Source organism: Malaya genurostris, chromosome 3, assembly GCF_030247185.1.
Source record: "Malaya genurostris strain Urasoe2022 chromosome 3, Malgen_1.1, whole genome shotgun sequence".
In the NCBI taxonomy this organism is placed as follows: domain Eukaryota; kingdom Metazoa; phylum Arthropoda; class Insecta; order Diptera; family Culicidae; genus Malaya; species Malaya genurostris.
Window position 1 is genome coordinate 226,203,064 of NC_080572.1, and position 18,733 is coordinate 226,221,796.

At 36.7% G+C, this 18,733-nt stretch overlaps 1 protein-coding gene across 1 annotated transcript; it reads right to left on the reverse strand.

The window, feature by feature from the left end:
• Positions 1–13,484: 13,484 nt before the first annotated feature.
• Positions 13,485–14,483, reverse strand: LOC131436590 (uncharacterized). Its single transcript, XM_058605400.1, has 2 exons — positions 13,797–14,483; positions 13,485–13,729 (listed from the first exon to the last, which is right to left on the reverse strand). Exons 1-2 carry the CDS (start codon positions 14,469–14,471, stop codon positions 13,547–13,549), a joined length of 858 nt encoding a protein of 285 aa, XP_058461383.1. The 5' UTR covers positions 14,472–14,483; the 3' UTR covers positions 13,485–13,546.
• Positions 14,484–18,733: the final 4,250 nt, after the last annotated feature.

Consider the following 18,733-nt stretch of genomic DNA (forward strand, 5'->3'; position numbering starts at 1 on the left):
TTTATCTTTGACTCTACGAATACCCCAATGATATTCCTTCAAATAATAATACCAACATAAATGAATTGATTTAATTGATAAATACTACCGTTCATTCTAAGAATTCTTTAAACTATACAAACTAAGTTAATTTTTATTTTGATATTTAATTTTGACACAATATCAGTACGAATTTTATTAAAAAATTATCCTCTCCGACCAATTTTGGAAGGTTATGTTTATATCAGTGGATTAAAATTCACATAACGGACAATAATTTATAAAGCCACTTCTCGAAAAATCAAATCACTACTAAAAGTGATAACTAAATTGCTATCACCTCCATTTTGACATGAAGGTGATTAAATCGTGGTGACTACACTGAGCGAAATAAAAATAGCACCACCCCGTTTTATAGTAATACTTTTCTAGACTTCAACGTAGAAAAACTAATTTATATACCAAACAGTCAAACAACTCTGTTGCCACCTTGTATGTATGTTATAATGCTTATTATATGGACTATTCGCATTTTAACCGACCAATTCATGAAAAAACGTACGAAATAAAAATAGCACCACCCTACACAAAAGTCGGTTCTGGTCAATTTTGACAGATTTTTGTTTTGATGTTTGTTGATTAGTAATTGCGTCAAGCTGAAGGTATAGTTTCTCTCTAATAGTGACGAAAGCAGATTTTTTTTGTTGTAATATAGTAGTCATGGGTCGATCTAAGCATCTAATGCTGGAAGAAAAAATAAAAATTAGGGCATACCACGACGCAGGTCTCTCCAATAGAGAAATTGGTCGAAAGCTTTCTCGATCATACACTGTTATCGGTAGATTTTTGAAAAGAGATGAGAAACCTGATTGTATCGAGAAACGTGGGATGAAAAGTAAGCTTTCGGAGAAGGACAAGAGAAGAATTTTTAGAATTGCAATGAATCAGAAAAGAACAGCATCCCAAATACGTGCAGAGATGGACCTACCAGTAACAACACGACGAGTTCAACAAGTTTTGTCGAGCAACGAAAACCTGGATTGGTGTAAAAGACTCGTAAAACCTAACCTAACAAAGAAGCATAAGTTACACCGTTTCAATTTCGCAAAGAAATACATTACCTGGACTGATGAATGGAAAAACGTACTCTTTTCTGATGAAAAGAAGTTTAACCTGGATGGACCAGATGGCTGGCAATACTATTGGCATGATTTGCGCAAAGATCCTATTGTTAAAATGAGTCGAAATTTCGGAGGCGGTACGCTAATGGTTTGGGGAGCATTTTCATTTCGTGGAAAACTTCCGTTGGCGTGGATTTCCACTAAAATGAAGTTAGAGGACTACATAGCGATGTTGGAGATAAGCTTGATTGAACACGGTGAGTCCTTGATGGGTCCGGATTACATTTTTCAACAAGATAATGCTGCAATCCATAGTTCAAAATTGACTAAAGAGTGGTTTAATGTCAAAAACATAGAAGTTATGGAGTGGCCAGCTTGTTCTCCGGATCTAAATCCTATCGAAAACTTGTGGTCTATCCTCGCTCGTCACGTTTACGAAAACGGGAAACAGTTTGACAACGTAAACACGCTAAAAAATCGAGTTCGCGAATGCTGGAAGGAAATCACACAGGATATTCTTGAAAATCTGGTATTGTCAATGAATTCACGTTTAATTGAAGTTATTCGAAATAATGGTTCATACACACATTACTAAGTTGTTTTACAATGTAGAATAAGGTTATTTTGTGGAAAATAAACTCGTAATCCGGTAAATGAATAACTGGTGCTATTTTTATTTCGCACATTTTTTCATGAACTGGTCGGATAAAATGCAAATAGTCCATATAATAAACATTCTCACATACATACAAGATGTCAAGAGAGTTGTTTGACTATTCTATATATAAATTGTTGTTTCTACGTTTAAGTCTAGCAAAGTTTTGCGATGAAACAGGGTGGTGCTATTTTTATTTCGCTCAGTGTATCACCTTACGTAATGCCAACATTTGATAGTGATGTTAACCTTTCAGCAGTGGTGACAGAACTTGGTGATTATCACCTTACATGATTCCAAATTTTCAAAAGTGATAATCACTTGGTGATAATCACCTTACATGTGTCCACCCCAGTTCATGTTGAACTGCCAACGCCACCTAACGGTTCAACATAAGTCGCTAAGTAGACGTATGTGCAAGACACTTTTTTACACCGGAGTGCCATGTCTTTATTTATTTATTTATTAAGGAGGAAGGAAAAGCCAAGTGGAGCTGAGATTCTATTTCTCCTTCTCCATCAGGCATAAAACCTTCTCATCTTTTGTACCAACAGATTACATTTATCCAAATGATACATTTTACACGTCATCGTAAATTAACCTACCATACTATCTTGTCTAAATATCTATAATTTAACTCTCAACTAGCAAATGGTTCATTAAATCCATAGTTTGTTCTAGCACGAGGGATTCTGAAGAAAGAGTTTAACCGTAAGTTACGACGATGAGCCTACAACGATTTTCTTAGCTTGGAAAGTTGGATGCATCTCTCCATGACAGACGACGCAAAGTAAAACGGACGAATTTTCGCTGAACAGCTTCTATTCGCAGCTTATTGGTTTGATAACTGAAGTGACAGACGAACGAAACTCAGTGATGGCTTTCTGGCCGTCAACAGTATTTTTTGTCGTGATTACGACTTACTTTACTATGGGGCGCCTTTTCAAAATTAGCCATATGGAAGAATGAGCAGAACTTAATCGTGAATATCTCGACTTGTATTAATGGCAGCAACATAATTCTTTCACTATTTCATCAAAAATATGATCAGGAATTTAGGATAATATTTTGAACAGTGTGAGATAACCACAAACAACTCAAAAAAATTAAGTTTTCTGAAAATTTTAAAACAACGCGGAAAACTCTTTACTTTAGCTTGGGTTTTTTGCGCAAGGACGACGATTTTGAGGTAGTCAGGCACATATCTTCAACTGAACGTTATAAAAGGGGAACCGTGGTCGAAAATCGATCATTTCTTCTTGTGCGTTGGATGAAAGCAGACGTCGGGGCGAGAAGACGCATTCAAACAGCGGCATTGGAGAGCGCACCTTCTGCGTGGTTAAAAACCTCAAACGCTCAGGTCGTAGTTCTCATTTGCTTTCCGTCCGTCAAGGTGAGAAGACGCATTAAACCAGTTTCATATGGCACTGCGAGCGGATTTGTCGTTTTGTACGTAAAGCTAGTTTCAATTCAAGCAAGAACGATTGCATCTGCTGCTGGTCGTTTGCATTGGAGTGAAAGAAAACAAGAAACGAAAAGTGGACAACATTATATAAAACCAGCCGTTCTAATGGCTCTACATGTTAGCTAAAGAACTATTAAGATTACTTCTTAGCAAATCCAAGGTAGAAATCATCAGTTTAGTGAAAATCTAAATTAAATTCCGAACTGTGCAAAATATCGTACACGGAAAGAAATCCATGAAACCAATCATTTTATCTTAGAAAATCATGAAACCAATCATTTTATCTTATCATGAGCAATAACTCTTCTCCCATGAAAATTAATCATGGTTCGAAAATGCGTTACTTAAAGAATGCATTTCTTTCAAAGCTCGTAACTCTAATTTTTTACCCGGATATCACTTTGAACCCTCTGCCTCAAGTGATGTGATAGATTAATAGATTAATGGTAAAGCAAAAAGCATTGAAAAGCAAGACCTACTGAAAATGTTTACTTGATCCTGAAGCATGTTATTTAGTAATCGTCATGTTTTACCCAGCGGCTGATAGAGAATTAAACATAACATAAAAATAAAGATAATGAACCGAAAATTGACATCATAAGAGACTAAGCACGGCTACGCTTTTCATTTGACAAACATCAATGTTACATTTTGTTCGAATGTATTCTTACATATTTGATGTGATCGTTGTTGCTAGAATAATATTCCGAGAGCTAGCGTTTAATTCGATTGTGAATTTGGAACACCTTCTAACGAAAATCAGAAAAATATTTTGTTCAACCACTTTGATTAATTTGTTTCATAGATATAACAACACAAGCTGTATTGATGCGCCTAAATATTATGAATTTTTTCTGCAAGAATTCGACATAGAGTTTCTTTTCAAGAGATTTGATTCACTCGTGTTTTTTCATGCAGTTCGTTGAAGTGTTTAAATTCTGAAACACAAAATCAAAACTGAAGTAATGAACGCAAGTGAACACGTTATCTCTTGCGTCGTCGTTTTTCAAAAACAGAATATTTTCATTTTAAAAGAAGTTCGTCGTGCTTTTCACTGAATTTATATTGCCAAAATGACCATCGTTGCAAAAAATCAAACATGACGCCTTAATTTATGTTGCAAAAATTACTATCGTAACTGAAACGCGCCTGAAGTTATACCTACTTCAAGTGCGTTACGTTTAAATTTCATATTTTTTTCCATAACATTTTCTTTATTCAAATTTTTGTTTTCTCTTACATGATTTTTATAGTTTTAGGGATACAACTTCAAGTTTTTCAGCTATGGTTACATTTTTCAACATTTGTTTGCAGTTATTCAAATATTATTTTAGAAATAATTTATTTACAGATTAGCACTTAAGTACTGTGATGTTGTTTATAATTATTAATTTATCCTACCTATCTAACCTACATGAAAAGTTCACGAACTAGCAGAGCATTTGACTGTGACGCACTTGTTTCAAATTTCTCCGCGCTTTGGGTGATTTTTGTGAAAACATGTTCAATGTTTGCTAACCGATGGACCTCAACTGTGCTGGTTCTGGTTGGTAGATTTAAAATCATTATCAGGAAGCGGTTTTGAACTCTCTGTAATTTTAGTTGATGTGTTCGTGCGCATGTTCTTCACACAGGACTAGGGTATAACAACATTGGTGATATTATTTGCTTGTAGATAGCAAGTTGGTTAATAATGGATAGCTTGGAGCGACGATTTATTACGGGTTTTTAAAATTTCATAGAAATCAGTCCGAATGGATCATGATCCGAGAAATTTTAATCATGGTGTGTTATCATAACATGAAAATATATTATTTTCCCCAAATCATGACTCGTTTTGCTCATTTCAAGAATTGGAATTTTGCCCGTGTAGAGAATTCCACAATTTGGTCCTTCTAAAAGGCAGAAATGAATCCTGTACAGCATCTTGATAGTTTCTTTCAATAAAATATGAAAATCCGAAATGAGATAATCGACGTCAAAAATCGTTTAAAATTTTAGTAGTGAAAAGGGGGAAAGTTTCGCAATTCACACAATCTGATCAACTATCAATTCGAATTCGAAAGTGTAAAGAAATCGTGTCAGTTTTATTTGTATTTACGACAACCAGTTATGTCTCTGACATTACACACCCGTACTTTTATTTTTACGTTTCGTTTTCAGTGCATAAGCTTAAGGCTTAGGAAAATAGTTTTATGAAGTCGAATCGGGCGGCAGGATATCTTTTTCATTTGCAGAAATGACTACACTCAAAATAATAATCATATTATAGTTACGTGAAAAGTTATGTGAATATTTTCCACCCTACTTTTCACGTAGGTTTTAATGGACTGGCATTTAAAAGCTGTTTAATGCATAATCCAGTAAAAGTTACGTGTTTCATAGGTAAAATGTAATGTACTGTTCATATCACATTTATCTATCAGTTCATATCAAATTTAGATACCAGAAAATTACTATTTTATATATTGGTTAAAGTCAAAAGGGAGATTACAGATTTTGATATAAATCTATGAAATGAAAAATGCCATGAAATATAAAACATTTATTTCAGAAAATTGTCATATAATTCCAATGGCTTAAAAAGCAACAATAACGTCGTGGTATCTCAAATCGACAAGCCCCCAGAAATCGTTTATGTTGTCACTGCCATCCAACCGAAGCCGAAGTCGAGATCCAAGAACTCCCACAACACTACCGATGTAGGTTGAAGTCGCATTACATGGTTCCAGTGTCTCTAGCTTCATACCGACGGCCTGTTAGAAGCATTCGGCAGGAGCGGGTAAACTTCCGGACTCACGCAGGCACTCGGTCCAGTTGAACACATGGAAACTTTCGTACTGGAATGGTCTGGTCGATGGAGTAAAAATTGTAATTAAATAACTTGTCTCGCGAATATTTACACTACTTACACTTCGAGGGCCACTGCTCGCCATTTTCAAAATCGAGTTTTTCACACTGGAAATTCAAGTAGATTGTTTGACGCTTGGTCAATTCACGTAAACCTTATGTGATGACTCTATTCATTTTAGGGGATGTTCGTATAACATTCATTTTCGTCACGTAAAATATTCAATTTGACATTTGAAACCATTCTACGTGATTTTTCAAGTGAATCGAACGTGAATTTTTATTTGAGTGTATTTTAAGGAACACTAAGGTGTCATTCACAAATTACGTCACGCTTCAAGGGGTTGAAGGTGTAGGTTTTTAAATATTGTGACAAATTGCGACAAGGAGGTTGGATTTTCCAAAACGGTACGTCACGTATGTTTAATTTCGATTCGAATTTTTCGATTTCTGTATGTGATCTTGCCTACGAGAATTATGTTTACATGTCAAAACTAATTAACGAAAAATACATAAATTTCAAGGCAAGTTTACGCTATCTCTCATAAAATGAAGTAAAAAACCTTCTTTTTTCCTCTAATTTGTCACTTGAGCGTTTAGTAAAATAATTTCTCTAGCATAATATTTTACCAATATTCATTTCTACTATATATCACGTCACCATATACAACAACACTTTGAATATGTATAATAAACGTTACATGCATTCATCATCAGTGTATCAGGTTTTCGATAATTATCCTTTGAAAGCTTTGATCCAAATACGTATAATAGCCAAAGCCAAAAAAATCGAGAAAATTTTCGTCTATTTTACTGCCCATACTCGCATATCAGTCCCATATCGATTTTCGCTAATTTTGAGTTAGCTTGAGGAATGAAATCTATCCTCAATATACTCTCAGAAATTGCAATAAAAGTTTAGGGTTTGTTCAGTAAAATGTGAAAAAAATATCAACTCATGTCTGTCCCATATGCAAAGTACCCGCATATCAGTCCCATCCAGTGCAAATTCCAATAATTTTATTTGTTGCATTATTGGAATAGCAAAAGTGTATTACCGATATTTTATGTAATAATACCATGATTTAGCCTTAGGTAGCACAATAAATAAAAAAATTCGAAAATAAAATTTTAATCGTCTTTTTCTCGACATGCCGATTTTCCATATGGGACTGATATGCAAGTATGGGCAGTTTAAGTCAGTGAAAATGACTTATGAAGTCTGATTGAACATACCTGTGGAAAAATTCTTCCAAGCTTCATTATCGATAGAATAAATCTCTCCGTACAATTCCATGGTGTAACGAACATACCGCTCGCTCGGGTCTGATAGAAGATCATGCAAATGCACTTCTACAGCGTTTACTTCCATGTTAATGTTGTACTATAAATTGCATGCTCCACATAGTGAGCGTTGGGATTGTTTCAGCGAAATTAACGAATTGAATATAAAAAACATTATAAGTTTTGTTCAATTGAACCAAAACTGTTGCTGCTTAAGCAAAGCTTCAAACCTTTTGGTCCTTAACTTCCTGAAGTCAACAACTGCTGAGACTGACTGAAGCTCTATTTGCCACATTGATTTACAATTACTGGAAGTAGTAGCCCAAAGATTCAGTGGAATTTACATCGATTTCTCAGAGATATCTCATATACTAGTAGATTTAATCTGCATATAACATCCCAGTCGAGAGTTTTCGAGTGGGTTCTGATAAACAAATCCCATTTGAGTAAAATCTGAAAATACATGCTGTTCTTGTTGTTTTGATAACTAACCAAAGTGCCATTGATCACTTTGGTTTTCGATATCCAATACAAATAATAGTTACATGTTCCTAAATTGTGGTGGGTTTTCATTAATTAAGAGTTTGGTTCAAGACGTCTATTATATTAATAGTCGTCTTATTAGTAGAGTCTCCATATTATTTTGTCGATTACTCGACTTCGAATCAACGAATTGTGATAAGACCGGATACAATAACTTTTGCTTCGGTTCTAAGAAGCAATGCTGCAGAAAAAATAGTTCAAAAATTGTGCAATACTGCTGTTTTAGCGACGCGAAAAATCTGAGCGAATGCACCTATTTTTATGTTATCTTAAACGACCATCGATCGAACAGAGACAACGGATCTCACTCCAACTAATTTTTAAAAAGGGGAACACACATAAACATACACACATCGACATTTTCTGATCTCGTCGAGCTGAGTCGAATGGTATATAGCACTAGGGGTCTCCGGAACTCTGATCAAAAGTCGGTTCCTCCAGGAAATTTTCATACAGCATGTGATTCATAAACATTAATGAAAATCCAACTACACATCATTTCCTATTCAACTATTTAAATAATTTTCTCTATTTAGCTTGAATATCATACACAGAAGTAACAGAAGCGCAGGAATACGTGTCTGACGATCTCAGCCAGTCGCGTACTCAGAGGATTGGCCAGAGGGGCCCTGGCCCTCCCGAAATCAGAAACAGAAACAGAAACGGAGAATATTACGGGGCTGTTGATCCTGTAGATTACACCGTTAGATAGAGGTTTTGAGAGTTACGTGATGGTCAAAATTTCACTGCCGATAAAGAACGCAGCGGTAGGCCCTACGAAGCAGAGCAGAGTCAAAACCACATAAAATGTAGGATGAAGCCGGGGTCAATAATAATAATAATAATACATTTAATAGTAGCTTAGTTTTTGGAGCTAACACATGGATCAATAAGTCCCGAGACTAACAATGGAAACAACATTTTTTTTTGTTAAATTTTTTTTATTCATCAACATAATCACCTTTTGGGGTGATACAATGGTTCCAACGTTTTTCCAATTTTTCAATACCATGTTTATAAAAAAAAATTATCTTTCGCTTCAAAATAAGCTTCAGTTTCAACGATGACCTCCTCATTTGAGCCAAATCTTTTTCTCTGGAGCATTTTTTTAAGATCAGCAAAGAGCCAGTAGTCACTGGGGGCTAAATCTGGCGAGTATGGGGGGTGGGGAAGCAGATCAAAGCCCAATTCGTTCCTTTTCGCCATTGTTTTCATCGACTTGTGGCAGGCTGTTTTTGTTCCATCGAATGCAATCGCGGCACCCACTTGGAAAAAACCTTTTTCATGCTCAATTTTTCATGAAGGATAGTAAATACACTTCCATATGATATCTGTGTCATCTCAGCAATCTCACAGAGCTTCACTTTACGATCTTTCATTATAATTTTTGTCACTTCACTCACATTTTCCGGTGTAACGGCTTCCACAGGTCTACCCGAGCGTTCCGCGTCATTTGTGTCGGTACGACCACGTTTAAACTCGGCGAACCACCGACAAATCGTTGCTTTTGATGGACAAGAGTCCGGATAACATTTTTCAATCCATTGTTTCGCTTGCACGGTGTTTTTACCCATTAAAAAACAATGTTTTATCAAAACACGAAACTCGGTTTTTTCATTTTTTAAACAAACTACAAAACGACTTTACTCCAACCTCGATAACTCAGCTGTTTCAGGTCGGATCGGCTTAAAATTTTGACCCGTTTCAAGTAAAGGTTAGTATTCTAGACAGACGTGGTTACTGGTTTACTACGAGTGCCATCTCTGCTTTAGTTTCGGGAATTATTGATCCATGTGTTATATATGTTACGAAGTTTTTTGAGGCCTATCTGAGTCAACGCCTGAGTAAAAGGTAGTATGGAATTTTTTTGTTCCGATTATAGAGGTTTTAACCTTAAGGTTATTTGTCTCTTCGGGCTAGAAAAACTTTCTGACCCTATGTGCGGGGTTTGCCAATCGAACCCAGATGGGTTTCGTGAAAGGCATCGACTTACCCATCTCGCTGTACCCGCCCCCAATAAGGATAAATGTTCCATTTGACGAAGCGTTTCACTCGATATTATCGTGAGACGGAAAGCGTTACGTTAAGTTAGAGAAGTTAGAGAGTGTGGCATACGATTATTTTCATAAATTATGGGTACAAATCATATTGTGGAAAATATGATTGTTAAAAACCTTTATAAGGGTTGGATTTTTGCGGTAAACGAGTTACGACGCGTTACTTTTAAGGAAGTTATAGGTTTAACGAAGTGTTCTATATGTCGCTTTTAATAAGATATAGATGTTACGAAGCGTTACATGCATTACTCTTTAGTGAGTAATAGGCGTTACATGTGTTACTTTTATAGTAAGTTATTGGAGTTACGGAGCGTTACTAAGCGTTCCTTTTTTTGTAAGTTATAGGTGTTACAAAGTGCTACATGCGTTACTTTTTTGTGAGTTATTGACGTTACGAAGGATTGCAAAAAAGCGTTACTCGTATGTATGTTTCAAGACTGAAGACAGCACAAATGTTTCGAAGTGACACGAGTGCCTCGAAGGGCATCTTAATGGAACGAAAAGATCACAATGTCGGTTTTCTGGGATAACCGTAGTATACTCTTGGAGGATGACCTTAAATAAGAAAGTTCTCCACAAATCCACAAATGTTCTATCCAGTGAATTGTCGTCTTAGACATGTGTTACAGAAATAACATGACATTTTGAAAAGTTTGAGAGTTTTTAAAAACGTCGGTGAAAGGTACACCGAGAATTAGGCACATAAGAAATTTTCAGTAACATTTTTTTTTTTATCTGAGGGCCCCTCCCGAAACTAAATTCTGGGTACGGGCTTCAATTTCTCTGCAAATATAGCGAACACATAGAAGCGCTCAAGCACTGCGACTGCTGGGTGCTCGAAAAAAGCAAAATGCTGCATTCCTGTTAATTTTATAAATCATATTCATGCTAAACAGCGTTTAATTGGATTTAATCGAAATAGTGTATCAATATTTTCAAAATGGAATGGTATTGTAAGCTGTAAAATTATCATTATCAATTTGATTACGGTCCAAACTGATTATTTTCATACCTTCATCTAGCGTTCATCTCCATTCATCTAGTATTCAAAAGAAAAATCATATAGTTGTAGCTTGTTCTTATATTTCGAGAGTTCTCAATACTCAATACCGCTAGATAGATCGCAATTCTGAGCAGTTAGGTAAACTTGGGTCTTTCGGTACGACATGAACTCCATTCACTTCATACCATTTGACGTAGTGACAAGATGCCAAAGCAGGCCACATGAGCGAGGGAGCATCATGGCTGCGCAGAAATTGTAACAATCGCTTCTTTAGGCATTCTTTACTGTATGTTTCCTTGTTTACCCTTCCGGTAATTATGGCTTGATCGACCATAGCTGCGTATTGCCTGACAAACTAACATTTTTTTGCTTCGCATTCGTTTCCTTCTGATGGTTCCAGAGATCAATTTTTGTTCCGCTACCAGGGTTCCTGGCTGTTGTCGAACTTATATCGAAATATTTAAGAACGTTATGGACAGTGCTGGTAGGAAAAACAAGTGCTTTTCGAATTTGCTCTTCATTCAACACCATATTCGATCTAAATGCTCATTAAAAATTTATTTTACATAATGCACAGTCATACGGTCATCCGCCTGATATATACGATATGATTAGATATACGTATTTAGGGGTGTCAAGATTTTAATGCGAACAAGCAGTCATTCGATGTACGACGTTCTACTTCAGCGTAGCTTTATTCAGCTGCTCATAAAAGCGACAAAAATGTTTTGTTTCCAGAATTTGCAACGAAACAAATTTATGTATAATTATAAAATTTAACACAAATAAATTGCATATGAAAATATTTTGTTGTGCTATATTTGAAACCACCTGAAGCACATGCGTAAATGCATCTAATCTATCCTGATCGTAGGTTTTTATGTACATTGATAGTTAGTGAACTAAACCTCAATTTACTTGAACTCAATTTACCCGAATTAAATTCACGCGACCATTTCTACGCGTTTTATTTAAAATAACGCGATTTTCTATTTAATTTACGCGATGATCGCGCAACCAAAAGGTTTTGCATGATGCAGGAAATTTTTATTTTTAAGTACACAAAACAATCCAGAGTGCTTCAGTGAATTGAATTTTACGAAATGTACATTACGGAATTGTTTGTTTTCACAGAGTCTAGTTAGGACCATTGGCATCCAAGAATTCTCTGGTAAAAACAAATCAGTATATGAACGCATGACTGGTGACTTTTGCATAACTTTTGAGCGTGATACGTTCTCGTAGTACTATACATATTCGGAAAATTGACATGCTGTAGTTATGTCTGTGGAAGTTCTTGTCCATCCAAAACCTCCTTGGCCTTGAGTTCTACCAACGAAACCGATGACATTATTGAGTTTCTTTCTTGTGGTCCATACTCGTGGTATTTTATTCAATTAATCGAATTATTGTGATGAATTATGAGGTAGTGCTTGGTCATCCATAAACTACTTGGATTATAGACCTTTAGATCTACCACCGTAACCGAGTGAACTGTCAAGATCTTTGTACACGATTCATGTTTGTGATACCACATGCAAATCATTTGCTTATTGTGAATATTCCAAGTCATCCAAAATCCTTAAGATTTACTAGCATAACAAACTGCAATAACGAACTTATTTATTGCGATCTATACTCGTGATTCCATTTACAATTAAAAGGTTTAATATAGATGCTCTGGGTCACCCAAAAACTATCAAGAGCTAAGGCTTTGATATCTACCAGCACAAAGAACTGCGTTAATGAACTTTTTGTCCTTGGCCAATACTAATGTAAATAAACTACGGCATCCAAAAACTACCTGCAGTTCAGACCTTAAGATCTACCAGAACAACAAAGTGCATCAAAAAACTTAATCTTCACGCTTCATACTCGTGATTTACTGAAGTCCTTGGATGACTGAAAATATTCCTCAAACAGATCCGAATAGACAAGTAAGCATTATGTAGCTCCATGACTATGAGCAGTAATGAAAAATTATGCATAAGCTGCGGATTTTTTGTGTAGATCTTGGGGTCTGGTTTCACTGAATTCCTTGGACTACTGAGACAATACCTGGAACAGCTATAAAAATATATAATAAGCAAACAAAAATGTATCATAACCGTTGTAGTTCATGCTGTGGCACGGTGTAGTCTCTAAGGACAATATTCCAAGTAGTTCTTGGATCTTAAAATACCTGGCTAACCTCTAAATGACCATACCTCTAACGGTTTTCCACATTCTCAGAATATACTCAGATGGTCCTAGATACTTTTGCGTATTAACGTAATTATTTATACTAAAATCGAATGGAATTGTAAAATCCTTTTTTTGTGCGAAAAATTTGAAATAACGCGATGTTTTTTTTCACAAACCCATCGAATTCACCGGGCAGTGTCACGGAAGGACAATCGAAGAATGAATGAGATAGTCACTTTGTTTACACTTACCCTGAACAACAGCTTAATTTTTTATGAGGTTTGAAGATTGAGATTAAAAAACGACTAATTTGGAACTTTCTCAACAGTTATGATCAGAACGATTCATACGAGTGATAATTTATTGGCTAACGCAAGATTGTAGTACAGGAGGTTAATGTTTGACTTACTTTCCGGTGGACAAACAACTATAGAAGCTTGCCTGCACTCGATCCGATGCGTCCAGAAGGTCGGCTAGGACAAGCGAAGCGCAACGTTGGATTTGGTAGTAGACCATCGTCAGTTGCGTATAGCGGACCGTGTCAAGAGCCATGCTCGGTTGAAGGAATTGGGAGATCGATCCGAGGAACTGTAATATCATTAATGGTAACAAAATAATAAATTCTGCCTCGATTCATGAGAAATGGGTTCCTTACCTGGCTCATACACTGGGCCGATGTCTGATAGCGCCCGTTAGCCGCTGGGGGTGACGGCATGTTACATAACGAAATCATGTTTAAATATGTCTGGGAGTTGGCTAGCGATGCGTTGATTTGACTGCTTATGTTAACACCGATCTGAGCGATTCGATTGTTTCCAGCTGTTACACAATCGCTGAAACGGCTGAACGGGACTGAAGTCAGATTGGCACTGTACTTCTTGAGACAGTTTGCGGCAAAATCATTGGCACAAGAAACCTGCGAAGAAATATTGTTCGCCGCTACTATAAGCTGGTTTCCGAGTTGTTGAATTTGTTGTGAAATCGTCGGAAACACGGATCCTATCAAAGTGTTATCACTTCCCATCAGCGTAGGAGAATATGAACTATTTAAACTGCTAAGGGCGCTAGTGAGTGTGGAAAGATCCACGCTTGTGTTACTCAAAGTTTTGTTTATAGCAGTTAAATTTAATGTCAAAACGTATCCCCAATTGGCCCACGCCTTCAAGGTGTTTTTGTCGGCGGCGGTGATCGTGGCGTTAACGGTATTGATCGTTGTATTCAAATTTGTTATTGCAAGGGTAACGTTACCGTTAATCGTGTCGTTCAGTGTAGCGGCCCGAATTCCGCCCACGAGACATAGTATGCCCACCAATGCTAGATAGTAGTTCATCGTATCGATGTAGCACAACAACTGATACTCGTAGACGAAAGTTGAAGTGCTTTTATAATGCCAATCGTTGGTACTGGAATGGAAATCATTGTTCTGTTCTGTCCTGTGTGCTCCCATTCATTAGAAAGAACTGTAATGAGAATACCTCTCTGTACAGCTCGGTATTCTATGACTGTTAGACTCAATTAATTAACACTATGGACAAATTATGCAAATACATATTTTTCCATTTATTTTATGTTGTACTCTTCACTTTCAATTTGATCCAGTGAAGATACAGAGCCAATATCTATGTTTCGGCTCTAAGAAGGAACATTACAACGAATTTAGTGTGTTTAAGACTTTGCATTGCTTTAACAATAGCGACGCAATGGTGAATGGATGCAAAATTTTCCCCTTTTCCTTCGATTCAGTGCTGGTGCCCACTAGTGGGAGCTAGCTTAATTTTAGTGGAAATTGAGCATAAAATGGTCAACAGGTGTGCAGTGAGACCACTATTTGTTGGTCTTCTTCGTTAAAAAAAGATTATTAAGAATTGAATACCATTCCATAATGCCGAGATAACGGCAACAAAATAGAACGGAGCACTAGTAAAAGTGCTTGAGGAAACGAACCAAACGATTGTCCAGGCATATAATTTTTCAAGTCATTTATTTGCAGACTTCGACAGCTCAAAGTATTCTCTCTAGCAGTAACCGTATAGTATTCTTGTTCTGAAGGTCCTAATAGAGGTTTCATTATCCGGGACCTTGTAATTAAAACTCATCAGCTGTTTGCGCGACCGACTTGATTTACTTATCGCACGATTTGGAATTATCACATTCTTGCAAATCGACAGTTCTAGCACGGTTATAGCCGGCATTCCTAGCTTGGTTACGACATCTTGGATGCAGAAGTTGGGAATTGAGCAACATTTTTCCACATTTTTGCGACCTTCGGCGTTCAATTTCTCCCCGATTCAGACTTCCTGGCGTTTGACAAACGTTCTTCGAATACTTTTATCGTACTTTAGCGCCATATTAATCAATTTCGACTACTTTGCGTGCGAGTAGGAGGAATTTTTTAGATGCAAGAGCAAAATTTGGCGCATTACTATTCTGGTTCGTGAAAGCGTGCAATCGTGAAGCGAATTAAACAGTAGGCATGATGTTTGTTGAGGCCGAAGGTGACATGACGCACTCTAGGTACGTAAGTCAGCTTGTAATCACATTCTCCGTATCCCGCTCAATGACACGCTAAAGATGGAGGTCAGCAAAAATACTGCACACATTAAGAATTTTCTCAAAAGGTTTTTATTTCGAGATTTGACAATATCCTAATTCCTGAGGAGAAAATTGTTGATAAAAATCTTCAACTATGACTCCGTACAGTTACGAAGTCAAAGGTATTCGACGTTTGCATCCAGAAATTTGCAAGTAACAAAATTTATAAATCTAAATTACTAAGGATTCGCTGTTTTTTTACAGATGACTAGTTGTGAAATTTATAGGTTGTAAGGAGTGTATCGAAAATAAGCTATCCACAAATTTTTCTTTCAAATTATGATAAAAAACGATATTTTATTCAAACTAAAAATTGATCCTTTATTCTACGAGGTTATACTTGAGCATAATGAAAACTGGATGAAATTTAAGTTATTCCTTTATGAATTTTGAAACTTTTGATCGAACGCTCTTCATCAAGTTCCGGCAAGTGTTGCATCGTTTTTTTTTACGCTTGAGACCAATTTTTTTTTTTAACTCCTGCATGTTCCCAGCTGCCTTACCAGTCTTCTTCAAGATCCTCTTCAAGATTGCCAATAACGTTCGATGGGTCGAAGCTGAGGACAATTTGGTGGATTAAAATTAATTTATAACGCGATAAATAGTTATCTTACGACTACTGAATCAATAATAATTTGTTTTGTGAAGATGAATAGATACCAGTCCTAATCGAATAAAATTTTTGCAATTTAATTGTTAGTTACTTATTGTGATTTCCGAGTTTGGAATTGCCTGCAATAAACTGCAAGTTACCTAAAATACTACCTACAATCAGCATAATTCATTTCCTTAGTATTTCATCTTGTTTAACTAACAATTTTAGAGCTCTAATAATTTAAATGTACCCGTCTGTAATACATACGTTTGAACAGGTAAGAACAAGTGGGGGCTTCTTGGTTGTGGGGGAATTACAGGCTGATAAGTACGCAAATTTCTTTTTAGGAGCGTATTTATATACAGGGTCCGGCACTCGAAGTGTAACCAACTTCAGACCGCTCGCGCAGCTGACGCACGGGCATCAGCTTTCTAGAAATTTGCTAAATGACAGTTCGGAGTTGTATTGTTTACAAGCGCAAGAAAGCATTTTGCCAAAAGTGGACGCGAAAAAAAAATCTTGACTTGAGAGAGCGAAGGAGTTGCTTCGTTTGGCCGAAAGCGGTCAATTTCCGAACATTGTATTTTCTGGCGAGAAAATTTTTCCAATTGAGCAATTCGTAAACTCTCAAAACGATAGGGTTTACTTGACCGACCGTTCATACGAGAATTTGAGTCATTGATTGGCCACCAGGAGGCAGCACCCGCAACAGATAATGGTTTGGGTCGCTGTAACCGCAGATGGGCGCTCTCCAATCGTTTTCATCGAGCCTGGCGTCAAGGTAAATGCGACATATTATCGGGAAAGTATTCTGGAGGTTGCTTTGAATCCGTGGGCAGACAAACATTTCGGTGGCAGACCATGGACGTTTCAGCAGGACTCGGTACCGTCTCACAAAGTTTGAGTGGCTGAAAAACAACGTTCCGAACTTCATCACGTCCACACAATAGCTCTCGAATTCGCCAGATGCGAATCCAATGGATTATTCTCTTTGGGCCATTTTGGAGAGCAAAGTCCGAACTAAAAGATACACCAGTCTCGAGGCGCTGAAAAAAGTTATTGTCCGCGAGTGGGCCTAAATACCTGCAAGTCACATTCGGCAGCTTGCGATTCGTTTTTTGACCGTCTCAAGGCCATAGTCAGACAAAAGGTGGTCATATCGAGCAAAAGTGAATTGATTCTGAATTTTGTATTATTTTTACACATTTTGTACTTTGAATTAAGTAAAAGTAATTTTCCAAACTGAATTTATGGCCTTTTTAATTGGTTACACTTCGAGTGCCGGACCCTGTACAAACCGAATCAAGTGTGAATTCACGTCACTTGTTACGAATACTCAAGTAGCACAAGTTATTACATTTTTATGACAGTAACCTATATGAAACAAATTCATCAAATAAGTTAAAGCTATAGAAACCCAATATCTACTCGAAATCTATATGCTGTTCGAAATTCATGGTAAAGTTGTTCCTATTAAAAGGTCGCCACCGTATTTTTAGGGTTTGTAAATATCGATTTACAACTAATATTTACGTAGGTTGTTACTTGTATCTTGGCAGCACGAAGTGTTACCCGTTAGATTTAACGTTTCCATTATAAAGTTTGACTTTTTTAACCATTACCATCTTCAGAACATTCTGTAATTTTAGCGCTATTTGTTTTGTTTACAGTGCGTTGAAAATTTTACGTCAGCAAAAAAAAAAATGGAATTGAATTGTGAACATTTTCGTGCAATGATTTATTACGATTTTCGTCGTGGATTATCAAGACAAGAGTGCTTCAATCAACTTAGTTCGACTTTTGGCAGTGTAGCACCATCCTGTGCGACTGTAACGAACCGATTTGCCGATTAATTCAACGAAGGTCATCCAAAATCAGTTTATTTTGCCAGAAAACATTGATGCTGTGAAAAATCTGATAAAGGAAGATCGCCAGGTGACGAAACATAGATTTACTCATGTGAGCCCGAAACTAAATAGCAGTCGACTGTACGGGTGTTCCAAGAAGAACCAAATCCAACTTTTGTTGCGCTAGAAGCACTTAAAAAAATGGTGGCTTGTTTTTTCGGTATAAACGGACGTAAATTCTGATTGGTTTACCACCATTTGTTTGTCAGACGTTTTTCGTGAAATAAGAAAAACAAACGCAAGATGACGCAAAATCAAACTTCATCGCGATGATGCAAGCTCTAACATATCGGCTCAAACAACCGAATATTTAAGCACCCGAAACGTCAAATTGATTGGCCACCCGTCGTATGCTCCTGACTTAGTACCTAACGACTTCTATTTGTTCTCTTCCGTGAAGAATAAACTGAATGGAGAGCTATCCAATACTCCTGAAGAAGCCGTTGAAGCGTTCAAGCGTATGCCAAAGTGTATGGATCATCTATATGGGAATATTTT